A 26,526-nucleotide genomic window follows, 5' to 3' on the forward strand; every position below is an offset into this window, starting at 1 on the left:
TACTTCTTGGAAGACTACTGCCTGAGCTAGAAAAACGATCTATCATTCCCGAACACCAGTTCGGTTTTCGTCAAAATCACGGAACACCAGAGCAATGCCATCGTATTGTTAATACTATTCGAAAAGCACTAGAATCTAAACAGTACTGCTCTGCTGTTTTTCTCGATATTCAACAGGCTTTTGATCGTGTTTGGTACACTGGGCTCATGAACAAACTCAAAAAACTATTACCTGCTCCAATTTTTCTATTGCTTAAATCTTATCTGAATGATAGATTTTTCTACGTCAAAGTTCGGGAAGAGCGATCAAATATTAATAGAATTGAGGCAGGAATCCCACAAGGTAGCGTGTTAGGCCCAGTTTTGTATACAATATACACAAGTGATATTCCTTTGTTGGATAACGTACTAACTGCCACATATGCAGATGACACAGCAATTTTAGCATGCGGCCCTTGTGCAATTGAAGCTTCGATTATGGTACAAGAAGTAGTTAGAAGGATTGATGTTTGGCTCAAAAAGTGGAATATTGCAGTGAACACAGACAAATCTGTGCACGTCACCTTCACCTTGAGAAAAGGTAATTGTCCAAGTATTTTTCTGAATAATTCTGAGATACCATCTAAAAGCGAAGTTAAGTACCTAGGCTTGCATCTGGACAAAAGACTGACCTGGAAATTGTACATTCAAACTAAGAGAAAACAATTAAATCTGAAGCTTAAAAGAATGTACTGGCTTTTAGGGGAGAAATCAGAACTAAGTACAAAAAACAAATTACTACTTTACAAAACTATGCTTAAACCTATTTGGACGTACGGCATCCAGCTGTGGGGTACAGCAAGTACTTCAAACATCGAAATTCTCGAAAGATTTCAAAACATTGGACTTAGGAAAATTTTAAATGCACCCTGGTTTGTGTCAAATAAAATAATCATTAATGATACAGGTTTAGCTTTAGTTAAAAATGAAATCAAAAGATTCAGTAGAAATTATTTTAATAGATTGAGTTATCATACTAACCCAGTTGCATTAGCCCTATTAGATGACTCAAACGAAATTAACCGTCTTAAACGGCTGCATATATTAGATTTGCCATATAGAAAATAAGCTGTTTATAAGTATGTACATATGTATATCTTATAGGCACTTCTGTATATTAGTTCTGTACTCGCTGGAATACAGCAACTTAGGTTAAGTTAATGTAGTATTACACAAATTGCTTATTGTCCTCGGACAGGTTGTAAATAATCTAAAAAAAAAAAACAATGTTTGATTTTTATTTTTTTATCAATAATAAAAATAAATTCAAAATTTTTATTTATTTATTTATTTATTTATGCCGTATGTATTACAATATGCTGCATCATTCCAATTTTTATATATGAATACTTATCCATTATCAAACGTCCAATAAACTCTTACGTAGATATATTCACGGTAGCAATGCTTTAATTAAAACAGTATTCAGAAGAAGCAAATTTAGGCGTAGTGATAAAGAAGAAATTGACAATTAAAATATATAAAATTATGAAAATATCATGGATAATGTATCAGCTATAAAACGTGAATAGAGCGAAATAAAAAAAATTCTAAAATTCTTAGCTTACGTAAAACTTAAAAAGTAATGGTTACTACTGCGAGAGGCTTATAAGTTTTGGCTGCCATTCAAGTCAGTGTTAAGAGGTTTTTTCAGGTGTTCAATTTTACCATCATAATCGATTTTAAATGTTCCTCAGATAAATTATATCTCAAATCTCCCAATATCAATCTGAGTGCCGAAAATGACCTTTCTACACTGACTTGAGTGGCAGGTACAGAATGAAGAATTAAAGCTAATTTTCGAAGCCATGGATACGCAATTTTTTTGCTCTCCCAATATTCCAATAAATTAGCAGAAGTACCCAAACGTTTTTCTTTATAATTATCTATTTCAAAATACGCTTTTCGGAGGCTGTCATTTATTGACGTAGGAATGTCATCTTCATCCGAAGACGAATAATTCATCTCCATTGACTTTAAACCGTCAGCTAATAAAGATCGAGAGCTTGCAACGGAGCTTTCATCTATTAGAAATAAGTCTTCTGCAACATGTGGTGCCCAGCATGAAAATCGCTGAGTTTCAGTGTTTTGCTTAAATACAATACAAATAAAAAACATTAAAAAAATAACAAACAAAACAATAAAAATATATTATAAATTATTACAAATTATTTTAAATTTATTGTCTTAGCTCACCACGTTTACTAGCTGGAGCACCATTTTTTAAATGATTTATGGCCGAATTTATTTTCTCATTTGACAACACACGCTTAAATCTGGGGTCTAGAAATAGGGCTGCATACATAGTGTCACATTCAAGCAACTTTGTTTGCCTTTTTTCGATGTGATCCAGAAGTTGTCTGGTCATCTCAGTATTGAAGTCTTTTAGAGTAAAAATAAGCTCTAGCCAATTTTAATAAAAATCTCCGAACAATAAATTAGATTTTTGTAGTTTCAGCGTCAGAGTATTTACTGGTTGTAGAGGTAGGTAGGTAGGTAGGAGTGCAGCCCTATCGGGCTCAATTAGCACTTGACGTGCCATTTTGATACACTATTCGTAGAACCTTCTGTATCTGCTATTACGTTTCACCTTCTCTCTCAAACCATTTTAAGGTTTCGATGAAACTACTTATGTCCGATATGCTTTTGGTGGAAATCCATTCAAGGTTTGGTGCTTGGTGGATTCCGAGTGTTTTGTGTCGGATCTGTGCTAGAGCTGGGCATTCGCAGAGAAAGTGGAAGATTGTTTCCTTGTTCCCTGCTACTCCGCAGCCACGGCAGATGTCGTTGTAGGGCCCATTTTGGACGGATGTTCCCCAAATGGCCAGTGCCCTGTTGTGGTAGCTGGTTGTAGAGCCTGCATAATTTTTTCTAGTTCCGCCCACTCATGTCTTTGGAGTTGATCGGATAATGGAAAATTTTCACAGCAAAATTCTTTTAAGTGTAGAAGTCGCTTCAACATATTACATACTAGCTGACCCGGCGAGACAAAACAATGTAAAGTTCGGATACACGTGCTTTTTACATGAGATGACAAAACAATGGAACGTTCGGATACACTTATTACTTTCTTATTTCTCCAATTAAATGTTTCTTTTTTTTTAACATGAGATGACAAAACCAAGGATGTTAAAGTAGGAGCGCAGCAAAAAGTCTCTCAATTTATGGACAAAACAATGTAACGTTCGGATACACGTGCTTTTTACATGAGATGACAAAACAATGGAACGGTCGGATACACTTATTACAGGGCATCTCGACAGGATAGAATTTATAGAATACTAACTGTTATTGCCATTGCCAAATCTGTATGTGGGCATTTGCTATCATGATATAATCATTTGCGCAAAAGCGTAGGGTAGCTAGGTTCGAGGTGATGTAGCGTATGCTTTGAGCTCTTGAAAAATTTATTTTATCATTTGCGAAATTCCGTCGGGTAGGTAGCTGATGTAGGGCACGTTTTGAGCTCTTGAACTCCTTAAATCTTTTGTGTGGAACATAAAAAAAAAAAGATAAATATCCTTTTGTTTACAAATGTATTTTTAGAAAAAATAAGATAATAACAAAGGATATCTTTCCTTTTTTACAAATGTATTTCTGGGAAAAATAAGAATTTATATTTTTGGACTACTATATAATAATTGTGGCATAACTTTTATATACCAATTAAAATACAAATTAAATTTAAAATGAGAAATGATATTTTGATTTATGCTTGTATAAGTTTATTAAATTTAAGACTTCCCAACCCAATTTCCATAATATTTCTATAAATTAGCAATATTACATATACTAAATATTAAATGTTATTTTGAAAATGTACTTTATGGAATATGTTGCCTCTTCGAAATTTTCATTATAATGAAAACTGCGCTGTTAAACTGCTGAAGAGACAGCTTCTAGCTTACGATATATGGCAAACTATGTAGTATTCTATATCTAGTAAGCAATGAGCAATGTGGAGTCTGCACAGGCAGAGATGCCCCGTTATTATAATAAATGTATTTTTGAGAGTTGGTAACACTGTAAGGTTGGCACCATCAAACATGTCAACACATTAATTATATTTATATATTTTGAAATTGAAATTTAAATACACGATGTTATGAGCAAAGTTGATGTTATGTTGTCGATTCAAAAGTCTTGTTTTAATGCGTTCTTCAATTCGAGTGGAACTGAGAGTACAAATACCGTCAAATGTTTGACAGCAAGTAAGTGGTCAACTTTTATATGGGAAAATGGAATTGTCGTTTTACTCTATCTTACTCGTAATTTTTCCTTATTTGCTCACCGTTTAGACCTACCCTGGACTACGACAAACATTTTAAAACCAAAGTCAGCTCAATCGGCCCAGCCGTTCTCGAGTTTTAATCAGACTAACGAACAACAATTCATTTTTAGTTATATAGAAGATATATAGACAAGTAGAGCTCCAACGTGTTGGTACATCCAATATTGGTTTAAGGGTTTGGCTACTTTTTATACTATGTCTGGAATAGAATGAAAAATTTAACAAGAACACATTTTGAACATGCGAAGTTTAAGGAAATAACTTACCGATATGCAGGTGTTCTCAAATATTTTACACAATTCCGTGACTTATTCACTACATTTGTATTTAAGTTATCTAAAAAGTCTTTAACAGCTAACTGCAAGGTGTGGGTAGCACATTTAATAGAAATAATATTTTCGAATCTTACATTGCACACAATACTTTCGTAATTGTCTTCTATTTCACTGTCACTTTCTTCGTCATCACTATGCAATGATAACAGCTCCACCGCTTTCACCATATTCCTGCCGTTATCAGTGGTTACTGCATAAACTTGCGCCTTATCTATATTGAAACTTTTCAAAACATTTTCAATTTTAGTGGTTAAATATTGCGCAGTATGTTTCTGCTTCAATTCAAGCATGGCTATTGTGAATATTTCAAGTTTATTGGATGTGATTATTTGCACATTTACACCCAAAATAGCCCGATCGTGGCGAGTAGCTGTATCCATTTTTAAGCAAAGTATTTTATTTTTTGTTAAATTTCTTATCTTATCTTATCTTATCTTGATCTTTCAAATGGTGTAAAATATTTCTTGAGTTTATTTTTGGAATATGTAGACCATCAAATATTGGGTTTGTTAATGTATTAAATGGCTCACTATCAAAATGTGACAAGGGCACTGATTGTTTAGTTAAGAAAGTGATGCAAGAATTAACAACTTCATTCACGGACATTTCAACGGTAAATTTAATTTTTTTATCGTTTTTGCATGCTTCACTGCTTTCTATTTTAGCCCTTTTTTCATCATATATATCACTATGGTCCTTTGTAAATGTCTTTTCATATCGTATTAATTAAACAGAGTGCACTAATTTTTTTTTTACAAAGTTTACATTCTCCATTGGAGCCTTCAATATAATAAAAATTACGTATGAATACATTTAAGCAGTGCTCATCACAACATCTCCCTCGCGATTGAATGCTATCATGTAATATGTAATATGCATTGAAATTAGTAAATTGAAAACAACAATAAGATTACGCTAATAATAAAAGGTGTACGCTTATAATAACAAGAACAAAAATTAAAGAACAAGTAATAGCATTATTTCAAGTTCAGGGGCATAACATTTTGTTGTTATTATAACCGTACACCTTAGTTTTACTTTAAAGCTTAACAGAGATTAAGAAACATATTATGTCACAAATTTTGAATTGATTTTTATTATTGATTTAAAAATATAAAAATCAAAAACAGTTCTTATTTTTTGATCTAAAAAAATAAAAATCAAAAATAACTTTTATTTTTGATCTAAATATATAAAAATCAAAATTTAAAAACCATACAATATTTCGCATGAACTATATGAAAATCATGATGGTGTAATCAAAACTTTTCTGTGATGTTCCTTTATGTATGATTTTTTTTTATTAAAAATTGTAAAATAACTCTTATTTCCGGTCCCTGTTCAAAACTCGAACGCCTCACAGCGAGATTCAAAGCAGGGTATTACTACCCACAGCAGTTGTCTCCATCGAACATCGAGGAGAACTGTTCACACGAAGAGTCCTATTAGGGGCCGAGGATCACAACGATGATTAATAGCGTCTAGGGCACAAAATGGGATAGAACTGCCAACAAAACAATCCAATTCTGAAATTACGGCAATGGGCGGAAGAGTAGTACAAAACTCAAATAAAGTCTGCCCCATTACCCTAATTTCCCGCCAAGCGGATAAGCGCATTCAAGCAGATGCGATAGTCTTACCGCAACTCACGAACATGCTCCCAAGCTATCATATAAATAGCAAGCAATAGCAAAAGGTTACACACCTAAAGCTGCCAGATCCCAACTGCAACACCCCCGTTCAAATAGACCTTCTATTAGGCATCGACCTTATATCACAAATTATACTAGAAGGTATTGAAAAAATTTCAAAAACACTTCTAGAGCAAAAAAAATTTTCGGATGGGTCCTAAGTGGACTAGTTGCGGTACCAGCCACAACAATGACAACTCAAGTTAAGGAAATCTCAAACGAGTACCTCAATTCACAGTTGAGAAAATTTTGGGAGTTAGAAGAACTCCCCCCCATTTCAATTACAACACCATTGTGAAGACTTTTACAAAGCCACAACGACCAGATCAGATGATGGTCGGTATGTCGTACGACTACCACTAAAACAACAATCTCCCGACACTCTCGCCTTAGGTCACTTTCGCACCTCTGCAATGCAGTTTCTATGTATGGAAAAAAACCTACTTAGAAAAAGTGAGCTCAAACAAGATTATGATGGTGCCTTAGAAGAATACCTCCATTTAGATCACATGGATGAAGTAAGCCCATGCGAAAAAATCATAAAAGGCAAATATTACTCATTCTACTTGCCACATCATGCAGTAGTAAAGCCAGACAAAAAAACAACAAAAGTTAGAGTTGTCTTTAAAATGATATTCTATTTACGGGACCCACACTCTAACCAGATTTAATGCTCCTCATATTAAACTGGCGTATATACAAATACATATTCAGTGAGGATGTCGAAAAGATGTATCGACAAATAGTCGTACCTAAAGATGATCAAGATTTTCAGTGAATTATTTTCCGAAAATCTACCAATAGTCCACTACGCGATTTTAAATTAAAAACAGTAACCTTTGGCGTAAACTGTGCTCCATACTTAGCCCTTCGTACCATTCACGAACTGGCAGAAGACACAAAGTCAGAATTTCCTCTGGCAACACAAGTGTTAAAAACACAAACGTATGTAGACGATATCCTGTCTTTAAGCCACAGTCTTTCACTAGCATACGAGTCCTTATCTCAGGCCAATCCAGCCAATCTCCCAAACATCTTAAAAAATATTCCAAAACACCATTTGTTGGATACTAATTTCCTTATATTCGAAAAGGAAAGTACAACAAGTACAGTAGGCATCCAATGGAATGGACCCCGCAGGATGGCTGTCGCCAATTATGATATAAGCGAAAATTCTGATCCAAAGATTATGGCTAGACGGAACCGACTGGGACGAACAACTGAAACCCAGTTCGCTAATAATCTGAACGACATCTCACAGGAAAAAATTCCACGGTGGGTAAACTATTCCCCCGAATACGAAGTGGAACTGCACGGTTTCTGTGACGCCTCTGAAAAGGCATATTGGGCCACTATGTATGTGCGTACACAAAGCGATACCGCAACCACAAGCCACTTATTAGTGGCAAAAGCAACAGTTGCGGATCTAAAGACGCTAAGTCTACGACTTGAGCTCTGCGGCGCGCTGCTACTAGATAAACTGGTTTTCATGGTGCAGACTCACTTAGACATGGCGAAATACAAACTATATCTCTGGTCTGATTTCGAAATAGTCCTAGCTTCCACATGCGTGGAAAACATATATTTCTAACCGAACCTCGCAAATACTTGACCTAGTGGGATCCGCCACATGGCGACACGTAGTCAGTGCTGACAATTCTGCCGATCTAGGTACAAGAGAGTGCAAGCCCCTGCATCTCGCCACCACCACCCAATGGTGGCATGGCCCCCGATGGTTAACAGAATCTCTTGATTCTTGGCCACAACCGCCAATGCGCAACATAATTGCCCCAGAAAGTCGAAAAATCGACACCTATCATACAATATTGGATGATAATGACCTCCTTGAACATTTTTCAACGTTTCCGCGAGCGCCCAGAGTAGTTGTCTATATGCTTGAGTTTATAGAGCGACTTAAACATAAACTTAAAGGAGCAACTTACCCCCGATGTGATACATTGACGCACCAAGCCTTACAAAAGGCAAAGGTCGCTCTTATCGCATCAACTCAAACGCGAGTTACATCTCAGGTTACGTCTGACGGCATGCAGTTGTGCACCACATCGCATGATCAGCCAGTACGTGACCAAAACAGCAGACTCAGCATATTTTGAGTCTGTTGGAATGTGCGGTATACCCACACATTCGGGCAGACTCGAGTTGCTGATCTGATGGCAGAGTCAGACTGATTCTTACTACAGAGCAGAAAACAACGTTTTTAATCTATAACTGGCGCAGTCAAACGGAACGGTTCCATATTCTCTCTCAGCTCCGCTCAGCTAGCAAAGAAAAGCTAAATAAAAGCTAAATAAATTATTATTAAACAAAAGTACTGTTATTAAAAGAAAAGTGGCAAAGATACAGCTAATCATATAAATCCCAAAGCAGAACAAAATAATACATTTGAGTTGGAAAATTATAGCAAAAGGAAAAACAAAATTCAAAAAGTGAAAGAATTTGTGAAAAGTGCAAAAGAAAAATTATTTTGAGAAAAAATAAAGAAAACTGTTGAAAACCCTAAAAGTGAGCTCTAAAATATTTCATTGGATTACTGCATTTGGATTACCTTTTTACAAAAACAACTACATCAACAGCAGCAACAGCAGCAACAGCGGAGACAGCAGCAGCAGCTTTAGCAAAAAAAAAAAAACATAAACAGCAACAGCAACAACAGCAGCAGCAGCTATAGTGCAGAAAAGTATTGTAAGAATAAATTAAATATTGATATATATGCTCATAATAATAGGAATTTAGAAAACTGTGTATTAGCAATTACACAATTGTTAGAATTAAATGCAATAAGTAATCAGAGGTCAATAAGACAACGTATTGAAAAAGATTTAAAGTATGTAAATTCTTTTGAGGGTAATGCCGGCCAATTGCCAGCATTCATTGAGGCAATAGATAGGATTCTGAGGGATTATTTAAACCAGGAACAAGAAGTTTTTAGAGTAGTGTATGATTTAAAAATAAGCGGGGAAGCAAAAAATTATTTGCACCTTGCTCCACCAGCTAGTTGGGAAGATTGCAATATAAAATTTAAACAACATTTTAAGCCAAGGAAAGATCAGATGACTATAACTAGAGGAATAAATACATTACGAGTAGGTAGAATTAGTGAGTTAAGCAGGAGAATCAATGAAATAATTGATGCTATAACTGAATTTGGAGCTCTGGATGAAAACGGGGAGGCAATGAAGGAAATTTTTTCAGGTATGCTTATTCAACGTATTAAGCAAATCACATCGTGGACTTGTGCTTATGAAATAAGGAACTCAATTTCATTGACTCAGTTATCAGGAATTATATACATTTTAACAAGAATCAGAAATTCAAACCAATTTGATCAGAAGGCAAGAAATTTTAATAGCAACCAAAATCAAAATAATCAAAGAATAAACAACTCTAGGAGATAAAATATTGGCGATCGAAACAATATGCGTTATTATGCACAAAATAATTCGGGACGATTTAAGCTGATGGCTTAACCGCTAGTGCTATATATATAAATTGTAATTGTAATTAAATAACCTTTTCAATTTAAAAAAAAAAAAAAAAATCGGGACGATACTCACAAAGAAATACTAACTTTTCAGGGCAAAATAATTATCATCCAAATAATCCACAGAGACAAACTAATTATCGGACAGGAAATTCAGGCCAATATACAAATCAATATAATATTAATAATAATAATAACGGCTATGGTAATTCAGCAAGACAAAATATACAGACCGGCACTAGACAAACAAGACGTTCAAATGGCCCAACACCCATGGATGCTGATGCTGTGAGCAGGACAGAGGAAACGAATAGCAACGAGGAATTTTTTACCAATTAGCCTCGGAAAATCCAAATAATATATTAATTTCACTTACTTTGTTTAACAAAAAATGGTGTGCATTGGTAGACCCAGGCTCTACTATTAGTATTATGAAAAAATCACGCTTCGAACATTATAAGTTACCGGTTATAGAAAAAAATAAAACAATAATTAGTACACTGAATGGTGATATAAGAGCGTCAACCAAAGAGTTAAGACACCATGCCCGCTAGAATTTAAATACCCTCACAATGCTAGGATGAGATGGTTGAAAATAGACTTTGAAAAACCGTACGATCTTCTACTAGGAAACGATTTTATATTTAATAATTTCAATATAATCGATATTGAAAACGAAGAAATTGAGTTTAAAAATGGTGTTAAAATTCCATTTTATTCAAAAACTATCCAAGAGCAAGTATATGCATTAGAAGAAAGTAAAATGCAAAACATTCAACTGGATCATTTTAAATCAAATGAACGAAAGGAGGTTGAAAAATTGCTAAATAAGTATGAAAAATTGATGTATAAAGAAGGCGATGTCTTGACAAACAAAAAAACGGTGGTCCATGAAATAAGGACAACCACAAACCAGCAAATTAATTCAAAAATTTATAGGTTACCTCCGAAACATGAGGAAGAAGCGATAAGGCAAATTAGGGAGCTGGAAAAACAAGGTATAATTCGGAAAAGTAGGAGTAAATATAGTTCACCTATTATCATAGTACCAAAAAAATGTGATAGTATGGGCAATAAAAAATTTCGTTTAGTAATCGATTACCGTAGACTAAATCAAATAACTGTCGATGATAAATATCCTTTGCCAAACATTGATGGAATCTTAGACAAGTTGGGCAAGGCGCAGTACTTCAGCACTCTTGATCTAGCCAAAGGTTATCATCAAATTTTAGTGGATAAAAAGGATATTGAAAAGACAGCTTTTGTATCTCCGGTGGGATTATACGAATATATAAGATTGCCCTTCGGACTAAAAAATGCTCCGGCTACCTTTCAACGACTAATGAATGACATATTACGGGAATACATAAATAAGATATGTGTCGTTTATTTGGACGACGTATTAATCTTTTCAACGTCATTGGAGGAACATTTAAACTACTTAGAGAAAATTTTTTCAAAGTTAAAGGAACATAATTTAAAAATTCAGATAGATGAATGTAGTTTTCTAAAGAGAGAAACAAAATTTTTGGGGCATACCTTAACAAAAGAAGGGATTAAGCCAAATCAGGATAAGATAGCAGCAATACAAAATTTGAAAATACCTAGAACCGAAAAACAATTAAAAAGTTTCATGGGAGCCACTGGTTATTATAGAAAGTTCATTAGGGGCTACTCAAAAATTGCATATCCAATGATTAAATATTAAAAAAAGGGTTATAAAATAAATTCAAGAGATCCGCCGTACATAGCTAGTTTTGAAAATTTGAAATCACTAATATTATCACATCCAATTTTAAAATTTCCTGAATATGATAAGGAATTTACTATTACAACGGATGCAAGTGATTACGCAATAGGCGCAGTGCTTCCTCAACAAGGTCAGCCAGTGTGCTACATTAGCAGAACTTTAAATAACCATGAACAGAAATACATCTGCTACAACAGATAAAGAATTCCTAGCCATTATTTATTCAATAACCTATTTCAGGCCGTACATATATGGCACAAAATTTAAAATTATAACTGATCATTGCCCGATAGTATTTTTGAATAATAAATATAAAGGAAAGGAGTTTTCACAACGGCACCAAAGGTGGCTATTGAAACTGCAAGTGTTTAATTATGAAATTGAATATCAGAAAGGGAAAAATAATGTAGTAGCAGATTTTTTAAGCCGAATTGAAAATTCTCCAAAAATCGACGAAAGAAATGATTAAGCATCCAATTTAGAAATGTCAGATACAATACATTCCGCAGAAGAGGAACTACTAGAACACTTCTTCATAAAAGAAGAAATTGTTAACAAGTATAAGACCCAAATTATAATAACATATATGTAGTCCCCAAACTGAAGTTCAAATAAAAGGAAAGTAATTGAGATCAACCCTATTCATACGGAGAACATATTGAAAAATATTTTCCGAAGACATACTGACAAGGGCAAAATGGGTATTTTTTCCGAACTAGAGGATACCGATTATCACAAAATTCAACTACTACTGATAAGCATGTTTTCTTGTAATAGCAAGGTGCAATTCATAAAATGTACAAAAAGAGCAACAGAAATTATACAAGAAGAAGATCTGTATAAACAAATTTCACTTTACCATAGTAATGAGTCAATGCATAGCGGAATAAACGAGACTTACAATACACTTAAGGATAAAATATTCTATCCAAAATTAAAGGAACATGTGCAGTTAATTATAGGTAATTGCGAAAAATGCAAGCAAATTAAATATGACAGGAAACCGTTAAAGCCGAAGTTCAAATTAACAGAGACACCTTCAGCTAAAAATGAAATAATACATGTGGACATTTTTCATTTTAAAAATCAGTCATTTGTCACAGTAATTGATAAACTAACAAAATTTGCAGCAGCATACAATATAATTGACAGAAATTGGAGGGCAAAGAAGGCCATCATAATTCAACATTTTACGAAATTTGGGAAACCAAAGAAGATCATCATGGACAACGAATTCAGAGCCGAACAGTTAATTCAGTTCTTAAATACAGAAAGAGTCGAAGTACACTTAACAAAACCAAACTCGCATACACGTAATGCAGACATTGAGAGGCTACACTCAACCTTGTTAGAAAAACTAACAGGAATTGAGGATCCAAGTCTCTTAACAGAAATGAGGATACAGATCGTTATAGGTAACTATAATGATCGCTATCACTCAACCATAAAATGTACACCCAATAACGCAAGAAATAGTATTGATCCAACCATTTTAAAAAATACAATAGACCAGAAGAAACAACTCACCATACACAATAGAAATAGGGACAGAGAAGACTATATAGAACTGAGATCGACCGGACCGATAAAAAATTACAAAAGAGTACGGCATAAAGATCAACCGTATTACCGAATTAATCCACTACAGAAGTTCATCCGACTAATATAAAAAGACCAATGAAATTGGCAAATATGGAAAACCCTAACGAGAGGGATGAAGATACATTTAGCTTAAGGGCATTTAATGGGGATAATAACACATAAAAAAAAAACCTTTATAAACATGAAGTTCAAAATAATATAGCCGCCGCTAAAAACAATTTAATACATCCGGGGATGTTAACTAAAGAAGAAATAGATAACTTTGACATAGATTTTTATAAACTGAAACTGGCCAAAATAAGAGTAGTAGCTTTCAAAAATGAAGCACTTGTGTTCGCCATTCAAATACCAAAGAGTTTGTTTTTAAAGTATATGTAAAATTAATTATGCCTCTACCAAACAAACGAAAATTGCAAATAGTTCATGAGGATGAAAAAATTGTAACAATAAATAAAAAACATTATAAATATGAAGATAATACGTTATTAAGAAAACTAAAATTAAGTAGGAATAGTATTTTTTTAACGCTCGTGAATTTATATATAACAATACCACAATAATACAAGAAATAAGTTATGATAGTTTGATCATCAAGAATGCAAAAAATTTGAAACTTATACAAAATTGTGATGACAGAGATTTTGTACTGCAAAATAACTATATATTAAATTTTGAGAAATGTGAAATTAAAATTAATAAAGAAAAATTTAGTAACAACAAGACTAAGTTTGTTGATAGACTGATACATCCTGTAAAAATTTTAAGCCAAAGCTATGAGTCAAAAATAAAATTAGAAGATATTGTACCAAATCATTTCAAGAACATTAAAGAAATAGAGGAACTAAAATATCATAAAAACGTATCCTATGGCATAAGTGCCTCACTAATTATAACAATATTAATAAGTATAATTATTGTTACTATTTACTTATGTAAAAGAAAAAATGAAAAGATAAGTTTGAAAATCATAAATAAAAAAAGTCAGGAGACTTCTCAGAGTGGCTCTGGGGGAGTTACATCTCAGGTTACGTCTAACGGCATGCAGTTGTGCATCACATCGCATGATCAGCCAGTACGTGACCAAAACAGCAGACTCAGCATATTCTGAGTCTGTTGGAATGTGCGGTACACCCACACATTCGGGCAGACTCGAGTTGCTGATCTGATGGCAGAGTCAGACTGATTCTTACTACAGAACAGAAAACAACGTTTTTAATCTATAACTCGCGCTAACTTAGCCGCGACGTATCATTACTAAGAAAATACAAGCCGATTGACAAAAAGTGCTTACTCTTAGTTCTAAACCCGTTTCTAGACACGAAAGGGCTGCTTCGGGTCTATGGTCGGCTTGCTAATTCAAGCCTAACATACAACGAGCCCCACCCCACAATAATACCTGAGTAGTCTCCATTTGCCACATTATTCCTGTCTTACATCCACATATTAATGCTACACGCCGAAAACCGTCTCATGCAGCAAGACAAGAGTATTACATTCCACGTCTGAAGCCCCAAATCAAGAAATGCATTTTCATGTGCAAGATCTGCACTATGCATAAGCAGAAAATGCGAACGCAGATTATGGCAGCACTTCCACCTGAACGCTGCAACTTCGCTCGAAAAACAGTTTGTGGAGTTCATAAAACAAGTCTAACCTGACGTCGTTCAAAAATAAGCTCCTTAGGGTATCAACTGGCAGTTCATCCCCCCAAGCGCTCCTCATATGGGTGGTTTATGAGCATCAGCTCTAAAAATCTTTAAATCTCACTTCAAGAAGCTCGCTGGCAACCACAAATTCAATTATGAAGAATTTACGACATTGTTAGCCAGAATCGAAGCCGTTCTCAACACGGCCTCTCGCAATACCCCTCAGACTTTGCTGCCCTCACGCCAGAGCATTTTCTTAAAGCAGCGCCCATCCTGGCCACACCCGAGCCAGGCGTGGAGTCGCCGTCCATACTAAACAGATGGGAACGAATTAAAATTCTCCATCATAATTTCAGCCGCCGATGGAAAGAAGAGTATATAAAGGACCTTCATAAAAGGTATAAATGGAAAATCCCAGAACAGGCGGCAAAGCTTGGAGATTGTGTCCTAGTTCACGACGATTGTCTTCCCCCACAGAATGGTGGCTTGGCCGCATAGAGAAACTTCACTACGGTTCACACGGTCATTTCCGGGTGGTTGATCTCCGTACGCAAAATGGAACGCTAACCCGGCCGCTTGTTAAATTATGTTTCTTGCCAACTGCCGCTACTAACGAAAACGTAAACAATAACCATTCCTAAACCGATCACATAAGCCGAGAAAAAGAAAATAAATTAATAACAAATCGATATCATTAAGGAAAAACCGCAAAGAGAATTATAATAAGTATCAAAGCCGTAAGACAAACTTAAACCTATATCTCGCAACCCCACAGACGGTCGATCATTTCGTCATGCCACCTAAAGTGGCACGCTGTTCATGCGCACTTACTTTCGTTATTTGATTGCCTAATTATAACTATTACGAATTTTGTTTCTTCATACAGATTGATATGAACGCCGATACGCTTGTAACTCCCACGCTAACTCTCCGTTCGGCAGTTACTCTGCCGCGCTTTGGGACTGTTCCAGTAGCAGGGCCCTAACCATCACGGCAGCAACGGCGGCAACGGTTGCACGAAGTTCAACACGCGAAGCACCGACGCCGGCGCTTCCAGAACCGCACCGCACCAGATGTCCGGTCTGTTGCCGTTCACACAGGCTGCAGCACTGCTCCATTTTCAAAGCTACAACGTCAGAAGGTGGCGCAGGCACATGGGCACTGTTTAAACAGCTTGGCCCAGTCACACGCCACGCAGGAGTGCAAATCTGTCACTTTATGCCGGTTGTGTGACAGACCGCATCATACTTTGCTGCACCGGAACTCCGGACATCCTGTCTCGCCAACTGTCCTCCGCCGCCGTACGACCACCCGATGATCACAGTCAAACCGTGTGGCCCGATCACGACATCCAGATATGGCCACAACCTCACCGCACCACCGGCCTGAGCAGCGTTGTAGCTACGTTAGAGGCACTACAGCGTCTGATAGGCTAGTACTCGCCTAGGGGGGCCGGGATATCGAAATGAACTCCAGTCGCCCCGAACTAACCTACTTCAATACAACACTCAATACAAAACTTCAATACAACACTCACCACATCAATACGCTAATCAGAAAAAAAACACATTACTGACACCCTTCCACACCACACTTGGGAACACTATTACATCTAAGCACCACATATCGCTACCTATACAACTATACCACACACCATGTCACCACTGATGAAGAGGACACCACATTTTATTGTTTCTTTTTCCATTTTTTACCAAAAGAAAGATGAAACTGGGCTGGCGCTTGTTTTTTCAAGTTTTATTTTGTTTTATAAAAAATTTTCCAAGAAAGGGACAGGTAAGTGCCAAATAAATTCAATTGAACCAATTTTTGTACTTATCTAATTTTGTGATTAGCATCCAATCAACGAAAGGTCCAGTTCCAGTCCCCCGGTATGCCTCAAACAAAAACAAATTTGTTAACACTATAGAAACCACAAATTCTTTCAGATATCTAAGACCACTAAGAAACACGACTTCTTTCACTGGCTACTTTCACGCAATCTGTGTATGTGGGGTGCTCTCGCGTTTGGGTTGTATTGATGTGTGGGCCTGTTGGTATGTGGGTTCTGTATGTGTGGCGTATTGGAGTGTTGGCAGTTATGTGACTTCGTGTTCGGCCGTGCAGGCAGTCCAGCAGTCGTGGCAGTTGTTGAAGCGTTGCCACCACGTCGCTAAGCCCAGTGGTGTGGCGATGTTGTGGCCCTTGCTTGAGGCAGCTGGTCGTCGTACATCGCGTCGTGGGGTCCGATGCAGCATCGTGTGATGTGGTCTGCCACACGTGTGGCACAAATCACCGGAAGCACACTCCTGCGTCACATGTGTATGGGGCAGACAGTTGAGGCGGTGCTCATGTGCCTGGACGACCCTCTGGCGTTGTGTCGGTGACCACCCTTTAAAAAATCCACAGTGCTGTAGACGGTGTTTCCCGCGACATAGAGGGCATCGGATGCGTCGCGGTTAGGCTTGTGGGGATGGCGTTGATGGGGCTGCTCGTGAGCCACTATTTTTAACGGTTTGTTGCGGTTTGCTTTTTTATTGATTTATTTGAATTGGTTTTCATTTGTGTTTCGGTACTATGGTCGGATCGTTTTGTATCGCATTTTCGCTATTATCCGCGGTTGGTAGAAAGCATAATTCAACAAGCGGTCTGGTTAGTAATCCGCTTTGAGTAGGGAGATCAACTATCCGGGTGTGACCGTGTGAGCCATAATGGAGCTTTTCTATGCGGCCAAGTTGCCATTCGGTAGGTGGGAGACAATCATCGTTAATAAGTACACAATCTCCAAACTTTGGCGCATTTTCTGATGTTTTCCATCGATACCTCTTGTGGAGGTCTATTAAATAGTCTTCTTTCCATCAGCGGCTGAAATTATTATGGAGAACTTTAATTATTTCCCATCGATTTAATAAGGATAGCGACTCCACGACTGGCTCAGGTGTGGCCAGAATGGGTGCTCCTTTGAGAAACTGCCCTGGGGTGATAGCTGTGAAATCTGAAGGATCTCGCATTGATAACGACCTCAATGCGAATTAGTGATGTTGTAAATTCTTCGTAATTAAATTTTTAGTTTCCAGCTACCTTTCTTAAGTGGGATTTGAAGCTTTTTACAGCGGATTCCCATAAACCTCCCATATGAGGAGCTCTTGGTGAGATAAATTGCTAATTAATGCCTTGGGGAGCGTACTTTTGTACATTCTCAAAGGAGACTTCTTTAATAAAGTCCACACACTTTTTTTCTAAGGCTCTTTCAGTCCCGATAAAGGTTTTTCCATTGTCGCTCATGGTAAAAAAAAAAGACTTTTTTGTGAATTTATTTCTCAAATCTAAATTGAGTAATTTTATTCGGACCTTTTGTACATTATAGGGCACACTTTTGACAATGTGAGGTAATTTTTTCATGCGGAAATATTGAGGTATAAGCCGGTAACAGTGCTTTCCCCAGAACGTCTTGAGAAAAAAAGAATTTGCAGTGTTCACTATAACTCGGCCGGAAATTATCTGAAAAAAAAAATAAAGAAAAATTAGTTAAACTATAATAAAATCTTCCCCTCAACGTTCTCTGACAATTTTTTTTCGCATTTAAAAATTTTTGGCGGCCATCTAAATTGTAAACTGTTATTTTCCACTAAAAATTCCTCCATTTTGTGGGTGGAAAACACCCTTAATGAAAAAAAAAATATTTAATAAACGTTGCGGGGCGGTATTTTATATGTTAAAAATGTGTTCAAGGTTTGAAATGAATCGATCAAGTAGTTTTGAAATGACAGTGAACACGGACATTGAAAAGGTAGTTTTGAGAAAAACGCGTCTAAAGTTTATGAACTAAAAAAGTGAAGAAACAAATTTTTTTTCCAACTTACACGGAATTAACGATTTCAGCTCCATACAGCACACTTCCTGCGGCATTGTCGATGTCTTCTGCCTCTTTTCTTCTAAGTCTCTGCTTTATTCTGGCTTTTTTGCTCTGCTGCTCAGCTTGAATCTCAGCCCTGTCAATTCGACTGCTGTCCGCGAATGTATTCATGAGCGCTTGGGCCTACGCTAATATTCATGTCAGACGGAAAATTTAGAAAAGCACCAGCACCTTCATTGAAAGTGCATGCAGCTACATAAGATGCAAATTCAACAATTTGTTTGCTGCCAGATAATTTTTTCGGTGCAATTCTCCAAATCAACTGGTTCAAACTTTCGTTGGCATTTTGAATAAAGCCTCCAAAACACCTTTCTAGAAGTTCGTCTTTACTCAAATCTTCATAAATCGGGTTGAACGCTTCTATAATATCTTGTGGAAGTGGAGTGTAATCATGTCTGAAATTTTCCACTCCTGTTGAGGCCAAAGCGTTTTGATATGGACACCACGAATTCTCACCGCTCATGCACTTATGGTGCTGAGGATTATCGTCTGTTGACTGCAGGTGGTAGAACATTGCCCAAAATGCATTTTTCATTCCTTCCAGGGAATCACAATGCTTTCCTTTGCTGCCAAGTAATTTAATTTTCCTTGTTTTACCAGCACTTTTTCCGGTTTTAATCATTTTTTCTTCTACAGTTTTATTTACAAGATCACATTCTTTTTTGCGAGTGACGGACACATTCTTTTTTATTTATAGTAAAATTTTCACCGTAAGGTTTAGCTTTCAATAAATTGCCGAAAGTTTTATTGTCACCGTCTCCGATATAGTGTCTGATCTTTGCTCCGTAACTCGTAGTTCGATAACAGCATTGACGTCCATGTTACCTGATGGTCCGAAGTGATTGGCTTGGCATTCATCATTTGCAACGTGTTCTTCGTGCCACTCTTTACATTCATTAGTATTCGATTGCTTCTTCCATAATTTGCAAGCCTGACAGTACGAACTACTTACGAAAATATCGATAACTTTTCCAGACCAATATCCAATCAAGGAAGTGACGCCAAAGGAAGAGCTGAAGCCTTGCTTCTGCCACTTGTCGTCACCAGAAACGGTCAAAGTGTCGGACTCCGAACTTGCACGTGTTGCCTGTTTTTTTCAGCACTCTTTTTGACGTTGGAGCTTGTTTATTTAACGCTTACACTCGCGCGAGTGTTTAAAATAAAAAAAGAGTTGTATATTTAATAGGTACAATTTATTCAAAGTTATCCGTTGTTTGCATTACAATGTTTCGCGAAAATGATATATCGCGTCGAATCGAATTAGGATGAGTTGGATCGTTGTCGGCGCGGTTGGAACGATGACGATCGAAGCCAAAGTGAGAATTCCGCGGCGCAGCGTGGATTGGAGAGTATGAAACGTTTTGGATGGGCGGCTTGTGTCGCACGAATATTAAGTATATAACGAATGGGTGTGGTGTCATCAGCTGTGGGGAATTGAGCTGTTTTATTAGGATGCGCCAGTTTTACCGGGTAGAGTGGGCGGATGCTTAACTCATTTAAGCATCCTGGGCCCCCTAGGCGAATATTTTGCCTAGTTTTATATATATAATTTGAGACATGTAATTCGCCTTACTGTTGGTGGAGTAGCCGAGGGCGCTGAATATTAGCTGTAAGAAGCGATTTTGGTTTTAATGGAAAATTTTATTTTGTGTATGTATTGATACTTGAGGTAGCAATTGCTTTCGCGTGTTTTGACCACTTATTGTATGATTATAGCAAAATAGTTGTTTGCTTTTATTAATTTTATTAGCGGTTCTTTACAATTTCTTATTTTATCGGTTTGGTATGACAATTGTTTCTTATTTGCCTTTTTCGGCTAATGAAGGATAGTATCACCACGTCAGATGTGGCCAGAATGGGTACGCCTTAGATCTGGAGTTAGCACTATGAAATTAGAGGGATCTTGCGAGAGAGTGGCCGTAAATGGAGAACTGCTTCGATTCGTGGAGTAGAGATTTTTTCATAATTAATTTGATGCCGTATAGCTGATTTCCATAACTCACTTTTGAGATTTTATGTTTTAGTGCGTATGCACTAACTTGGTGTTTAGTAGCCCGTCACCGCTTTAGGATTTGTTCAGAATTGTTTTTTTTTTCATTATTGGCAAAAGCCATCCTGCGGGGCCGAAAAGGTGCATATGCTTTTAATATGAGGTTGTCAAAGGGAATTTGACTTTGTTTTTGCTGCTAGTTCGTGAAGTGTTGGAAAACGGTGGCTTGAGTGGTAACCGTATGGCGTAGAGAAGTCTTCACAATACTGATCTTCTAGAGTTTTGTTTGATATGGGGGAAAGTTTCTTTAACTTTTGAAATTGCCTTAATTGTGAACTAAGGTATTTGTTTATATTATACTCAAATTCAGTTGGTATGGTGGTAACTAGTTCTGTAACTAGTTCATCTTGTGTTTCGCTGTGCAGCATTTGACATTTTTGTGCCTTTGAGCAGCATGGTGTCTTTTGGCAATTTTTCGAATTTTGGGTTTCGTGATTTGCTTTTGCAATTAAACCCGTGGTTCTTTTTCTAAAAGCGCTTCTTTGGAGTGAGATCGGATATCTGCTGTAATGAAGCATTGAATTGTGTCTTTTGTGACAATATGAGCAATTAAATTTGCTTTTGCAACTTTTAAGATTGTGTGTATGGGACAAGCAGTTTGTACAGAGTCCTTTTGATATGACAAAGTTGTTCTTTTCGTTATTGTTCAATTTTTTAAACTTCTTGCAAGTTTTAAGCGTATGCCCTCTTGTGCATGGTTCGCATGACGTATGTTTTCTTTGTTCGGATGTGAACGATTGTGTTTTGTGAAAGTTTTTGTTTAAATTGTTTTTGTTACTAACTTGGGGTCTATTTAAGCTTCTATTTTGGTCGTGTTTGTTCTTAGTTTTGTTTATTTGTTCTTCTAACCTTTCCGCAATTTCATATTGGGTGGTGAGAAAATCTTTCATTTGTTGCCACGTTGGGCACTTTTTTCGTGATGAGAGCGATTGCTCCCATAGAAGTAACGACTTTTCTGGTAATGCGGCGGTGCAAATGTTTACCAGAATTGGGTCCCAGATATCTGTGGGAATATTTAGTGACGATAGAATCGACAAGCAATTTGAAACAGTGGATTCTAGTTTGATGAATTCTACACTTGTTCCTTTCTTAACTTTTGGCAAGTTCATTAGTGTCGTTACTTGTTTATCGGCCAGTATTCTTTCATTTTCATATCGTTCTTTTAGAGCTTCCCAAGCAAAATTGAAATTTTCGTCATTGAGAGCGAACTGTTTGACTATTACGCCTGCTTGACCTTTGGTTTTGCATCTGAGGTGATACAATTTGTGCGCTTGTGATAATTGAGGATGGTTTATGTACACGGCCGTGAACATGTCCCGGAAGAACGGCCTTTCTTCATAACCTCCGTAAAAGGTTTCTGTGTCACATGCGGGCACCTCGAGGTGGATGCCTGAACTTACCCTTGGACTGTCTATTTGTGGCAGCTCTACTCTACTGTGGGGAGTAGGTGAATTGCTTTACCGTGCGTACCGAGACTTCAAGTTAGAGACAATTTTTGAGACTTGAGACAATTTTGCTATTCTGTAAGTGACAGTCACAAATTCTATTACATTTTATTATTCAGAGATGTTTTTACACTTGAATGAAAATAAATATGTCGATAACAAATATTAAATTTTCTATAACATCGTGAAAAAACATATTTATCAATAAAAATAAAAATATATGTTGACTTTGTTTCATAATATTTATGAAATTTATGTAAAATTGATTTATTTTTAACCCTTTCGTGTTTAAGTTGCTTACAAAATATAAAAAAACGACAATCGATTAATTTATATGATGATCTCTATTCAGTATTTTCAAAATGGCAGCAAGAGTTCTTTTTAATTTGTGACCTGCTAACTATCAGGTCTCAAATTTTAGTCAATATTTTGAGACTAACGCTAGAGACTGTTTAGTGAATAGTAACTAGTCTCAAATTGAGACTTTACCTCAAAATGTCTCAAATAGAGACTGGTTACAGAATCCCGCTATTAATGAGCTTTAGTTGATCGGAGACCATAGCTTTTGTTTCTTCGAACTGGTCTAAGCAGTTTTCGTATATGGCGTAAGCAGATAATTTAAAATTTTGTGGTATAATTGTATCGTCAGATTCTACAATGGCGTCATGAGCCGCTTGGAGGCGAGTCCAAAAATTTTTAAGATTAAAAGTGAAACTTAAATCTAATCTTATGCTATCACCAACTTAATATCCTAAGCGCCGGCACAGTGAGACGTCAGCAGCGACGCATATTGTTAGTGGCGTGCTAGTAGCGTCATTAAAATCCATAATATTAGCTTGGCGCTCTTTTAGTGGGTAGCGGTAAAGTGGCGTGATGCGTTTGCCGAATTGTGTACCTGCATTCTTGAGCATTCTTAAGCTTGCATGGTACGGTACACTGTTTAACAAAATCTTTATTTTGTTAACTCCTCCCTTCTTAATTTCGAACGTCCGCGTTCGACAGCCAAGTGATTGTAGAGTTTTATTTGGACAACTGGGAGAGCTGAGTTCTAGAGTCCTCTTTCGTACCGTAAGCTTTTATTTATAAAATGTTTTATTGAGCGACATATGTAGTGTATTTGGCACTGGTATCATATTCATTAACGATTGGCATGATTCCTTAGGCTGATGATAGTTGCTGTTTATTCGCCTTTGCACAATTAAGTGGTGTACTTCTTAACTATGTACATACGTATTTTACATGATTCATTGCTTAAAGTATTAAAATATTAGAAAAAAAGTTTACAATTAATTTTAATTTTTCATTTTTCATATTTCACATTCATATTTAAATTTTGGAAAAAAGTTTACAATTCCTTTTCATTCTTACAAGTGATTCTTACTCTAAATGTTTCTTAATTTTTTAAATTACATGAAGTTATAATATTGGCCTTGGCTCAGTTATTAACATAAACATATGTAGTAACTTTTTTTTTTTACAATCTCAATTTTAAATATTTTATTCTTAGTTTTTAGTTTTATTTTTGATAGTAAAGTTTTATTCTATTTACCTCAACGTTTTTTCTTATTCTGATGCATATTATTTTTGCAATTTTTCGTTAAGTTATAATTTTAGCTTTTTATTTAAAGCAGTTTTGAATTAAATTTTTATGTACAGTTTTACCTGATTTGGTGAGGACAGTACTGTTAAAGTTTTTAGCGACTATTTCCTCTTTATATCGTGGAGTTAGTTTATTTCTTAACCTTTTATTTATATTTACATAAATTGTGTCACCTATGTCATAATTCTTCATGAGCGTTTTGTTTTTATTATGATAATTTAAGTCGGTGTCTTGTTTTTCTCGTAGCCTCTTAACGTTTTCTTGCCTATTTATTTCTATTTGTTTGGGATCGATTATTGTTCTGTGGCCAAAGAAATGGATAGGTTTTTTACCGGTTGTTGAATGAATTGAGTTGTTGTATTCAAAAATTGATTTGTCTAGGAGTTCCTCAAATGATTCATGCGTATTTTCTGATTTGAGGCAACGTATTATTTCGGTAAGAGTAAGCCGAAATCTCTCAACTTGACCGTTCGAACAGCTTTTATAGGGTGGAGCTTTGTGAATCTCTTTATTGCATTGATTAGTCAGCATGAATGTGATTGGGCTGGAATTAAATGATTTTTCATTGTCGAATATAATAACTTTTGGTATTCCTAATGAAATTATGATGTCTCTAAGAGGTTGTTTCAGATTCTCTGCCGCTCGTAATTTAACTGGTTTAATAAGAGCATATTTCGAAAATTTATCTATGGCGGTAAGAATGAGCAGTTTGTTTGTGTGGTATATATCGATATGGACAATTTGTCCGGCGTACTCAGGTATTGGTGTGCTTTGAATAGCGTGTTTATGAGGGTGACGGTCGTATTTATTAAACTTACATGTTCTGCACTGTTTCACGATTTTTCTAATCTTGGCTCTCATTTGTGGAAAATAAAACTTTTCTAGAATTTGTAACTTGTTTTCTTCGCTATTTCGGTGGGCACGATTGTGTTCATTAATAATTTCTTTATTTTGATCGGCTGAATTTGTTAAATCTCTTACTAACTTCCTAATGAACTGTATTTTGTATCTGTTGAAACGATGGGCAAAAATCTTTTGTATCATACCTAGTGTTCATTCGTCTGTCATGAGGCCATTAGTCACCGATGGGTTCAAATATGATTTAAGGATATTGGCTAATTTTTCTTCGTTAAAAGTTACGTCAGTTACTGTGTGACGATGATAAGTTGGGAATGGAATTTCAAACTTATAGTCAGTATTATTTCCTACATTGAGAATGATTTGGTTTTTGAATACGTTAAGGGGTACATTGGCAAATGGTATCAAATTCTGTGACGAGCTTTCGTTCCTGTTCTGGGTCAGCGTCATAGAGTTGATATGTGAACTGCGAGGGGGACGAGATAAAGCATCTGCAACTTTATTCATAGTTCCGGGTTTGTATTGTAGATCGTAATGGTATTCTTCTAAAATTGATTTCCATCGCTTCATTTTAGAATTAGAATTTTTGTTAGATAAGGCTTATGTTAATGGCTGATGGTCTGTAAAGATCTTTACTTTGGCAGTCCCGTACAAGTAGTTTCGAAGGCATTTCAGACCCTAAATAATAGCTAGAATTTCTCTCTCGTTAGTGGCATATGCTTCCTCTGTTTTATTTAGGGTTCTCAAAATGAATATAATGGGTCGATTTTCCTGTTAATACTGCGCAAATAGCGTATTTTGATGCGTCCGTCGTTAGGTGGAATTCCTTATTATAATCGGGATAAGATAGCATAACGTCTTCTGACAAAAGAGAATTTTTTACCTTTTGGAATGCATGGATGGCTTCTTCAGAAAGGTTAATGTATTTCCTCCTAGAAAGTCTTTTGGATATATGTCCTTCCTCCCCTCTTAGAAGGGATGTCAAGGGTTTCGTCAAATTGGCGTAATCTTTTATAAAACGACGATAGAAACCGGACAGTCCTAGAAATGACCTGAGGTCTTTTATGGTTCTTGGACAGGGAAAGTTTTTTATTGCCTCTACTTTTTTGGGTTGGTTCGTATACCATTTTGGGATGCAATAAAACCAAGGAATTCGACTTCTGTTTTCAAGAATTCACATTTGTCGATTTGCACCTTCATATTAGCGTTTTGTAAAGTTTGAAATATGGTTTCGATATTTTAAAAATGGGATTCGGTATTATGTCGTCAATGTATACGTAGCATATTTTCCCTATATGCTCACGTAAAATATCGTCGAGTGCACGTTGAAAAATTGATGGTGCATTTTTGAGACCGAATGGTAGTCTTGTGAACTCGTATTTTCCGTGTCTTACGGAGAAAGCCGTTTTTTCTATATCGTTCTCTTTTAGAGGTATTTGATGAAATCCACTTTTAAGGTCGGAAGATAATTTGCTTTTTCCTAGTTCTGAGAGTACGTTACTTATGTCGGGTATGGGATAACGATCAGGAATGGTGACGGTATTGAGTTTCCTATAATCAATAACGAGTCGATATTTTTTCTTTCCTGAAGCGTCAATTTTCTTTGGTGCTATCCATACCGGAGAGTTATAAGGAGACCGTGAAGGTCGAATTATGTTATTATCAAGAAGTTCCTGTATTTGTTTTTCAACTTCATCTTTTAGGAAATAGGATATGGGTAATATGCCGAATATATTGGCCTTTCGGTTGTAGTTCTAATTTCACCTTTTACGATGGTTGTGAATGTAAGCTTTTCGTTTGGTTCA

At 36.2% G+C, this 26,526-nt stretch overlaps 2 protein-coding genes and 1 long non-coding RNA gene across 3 annotated transcripts in view; 1 reads left to right on the forward strand and 2 right to left on the reverse strand.

The window, feature by feature from the left end:
- The window catches only part of LOC126766148 (uncharacterized), an 897,272-nt gene that overhangs the window by 268,212 nt on the left and 602,534 nt on the right, over nucleotides 1-26,526 (forward strand). The gene's annotated exons all lie outside the window — the stretch shown is intronic.
- On the reverse strand, nucleotides 1,288-3,293 carry LOC126766298 (uncharacterized). The gene is made up of 2 exons (XR_007668831.1): nucleotides 2,235-3,293; nucleotides 1,288-2,129 (listed from the first exon to the last, which is right to left on the reverse strand). It is a non-coding gene; the product is annotated as an uncharacterized LOC126766298 (long non-coding RNA).
- Nucleotides 3,676-5,167, reverse strand: LOC126766185 (uncharacterized). Its single transcript, XM_050484078.1, has 2 exons — nucleotides 4,596-5,167; nucleotides 3,676-4,528 (listed from the first exon to the last, which is right to left on the reverse strand). The coding sequence occupies exons 1-2, from the start codon at nucleotides 5,042-5,044 to the stop codon at nucleotides 4,375-4,377; spliced, it is 603 nt and encodes a 200-aa protein (XP_050340035.1). The 5' UTR covers nucleotides 5,045-5,167; the 3' UTR covers nucleotides 3,676-4,374.

Source organism: Bactrocera neohumeralis, unplaced genomic scaffold (assembly GCF_024586455.1).
Source record: "Bactrocera neohumeralis isolate Rockhampton unplaced genomic scaffold, APGP_CSIRO_Bneo_wtdbg2-racon-allhic-juicebox.fasta_v2 cluster11, whole genome shotgun sequence".
Lineage (NCBI taxonomy): Eukaryota > Metazoa > Arthropoda > Insecta > Diptera > Tephritidae > Bactrocera > Bactrocera neohumeralis.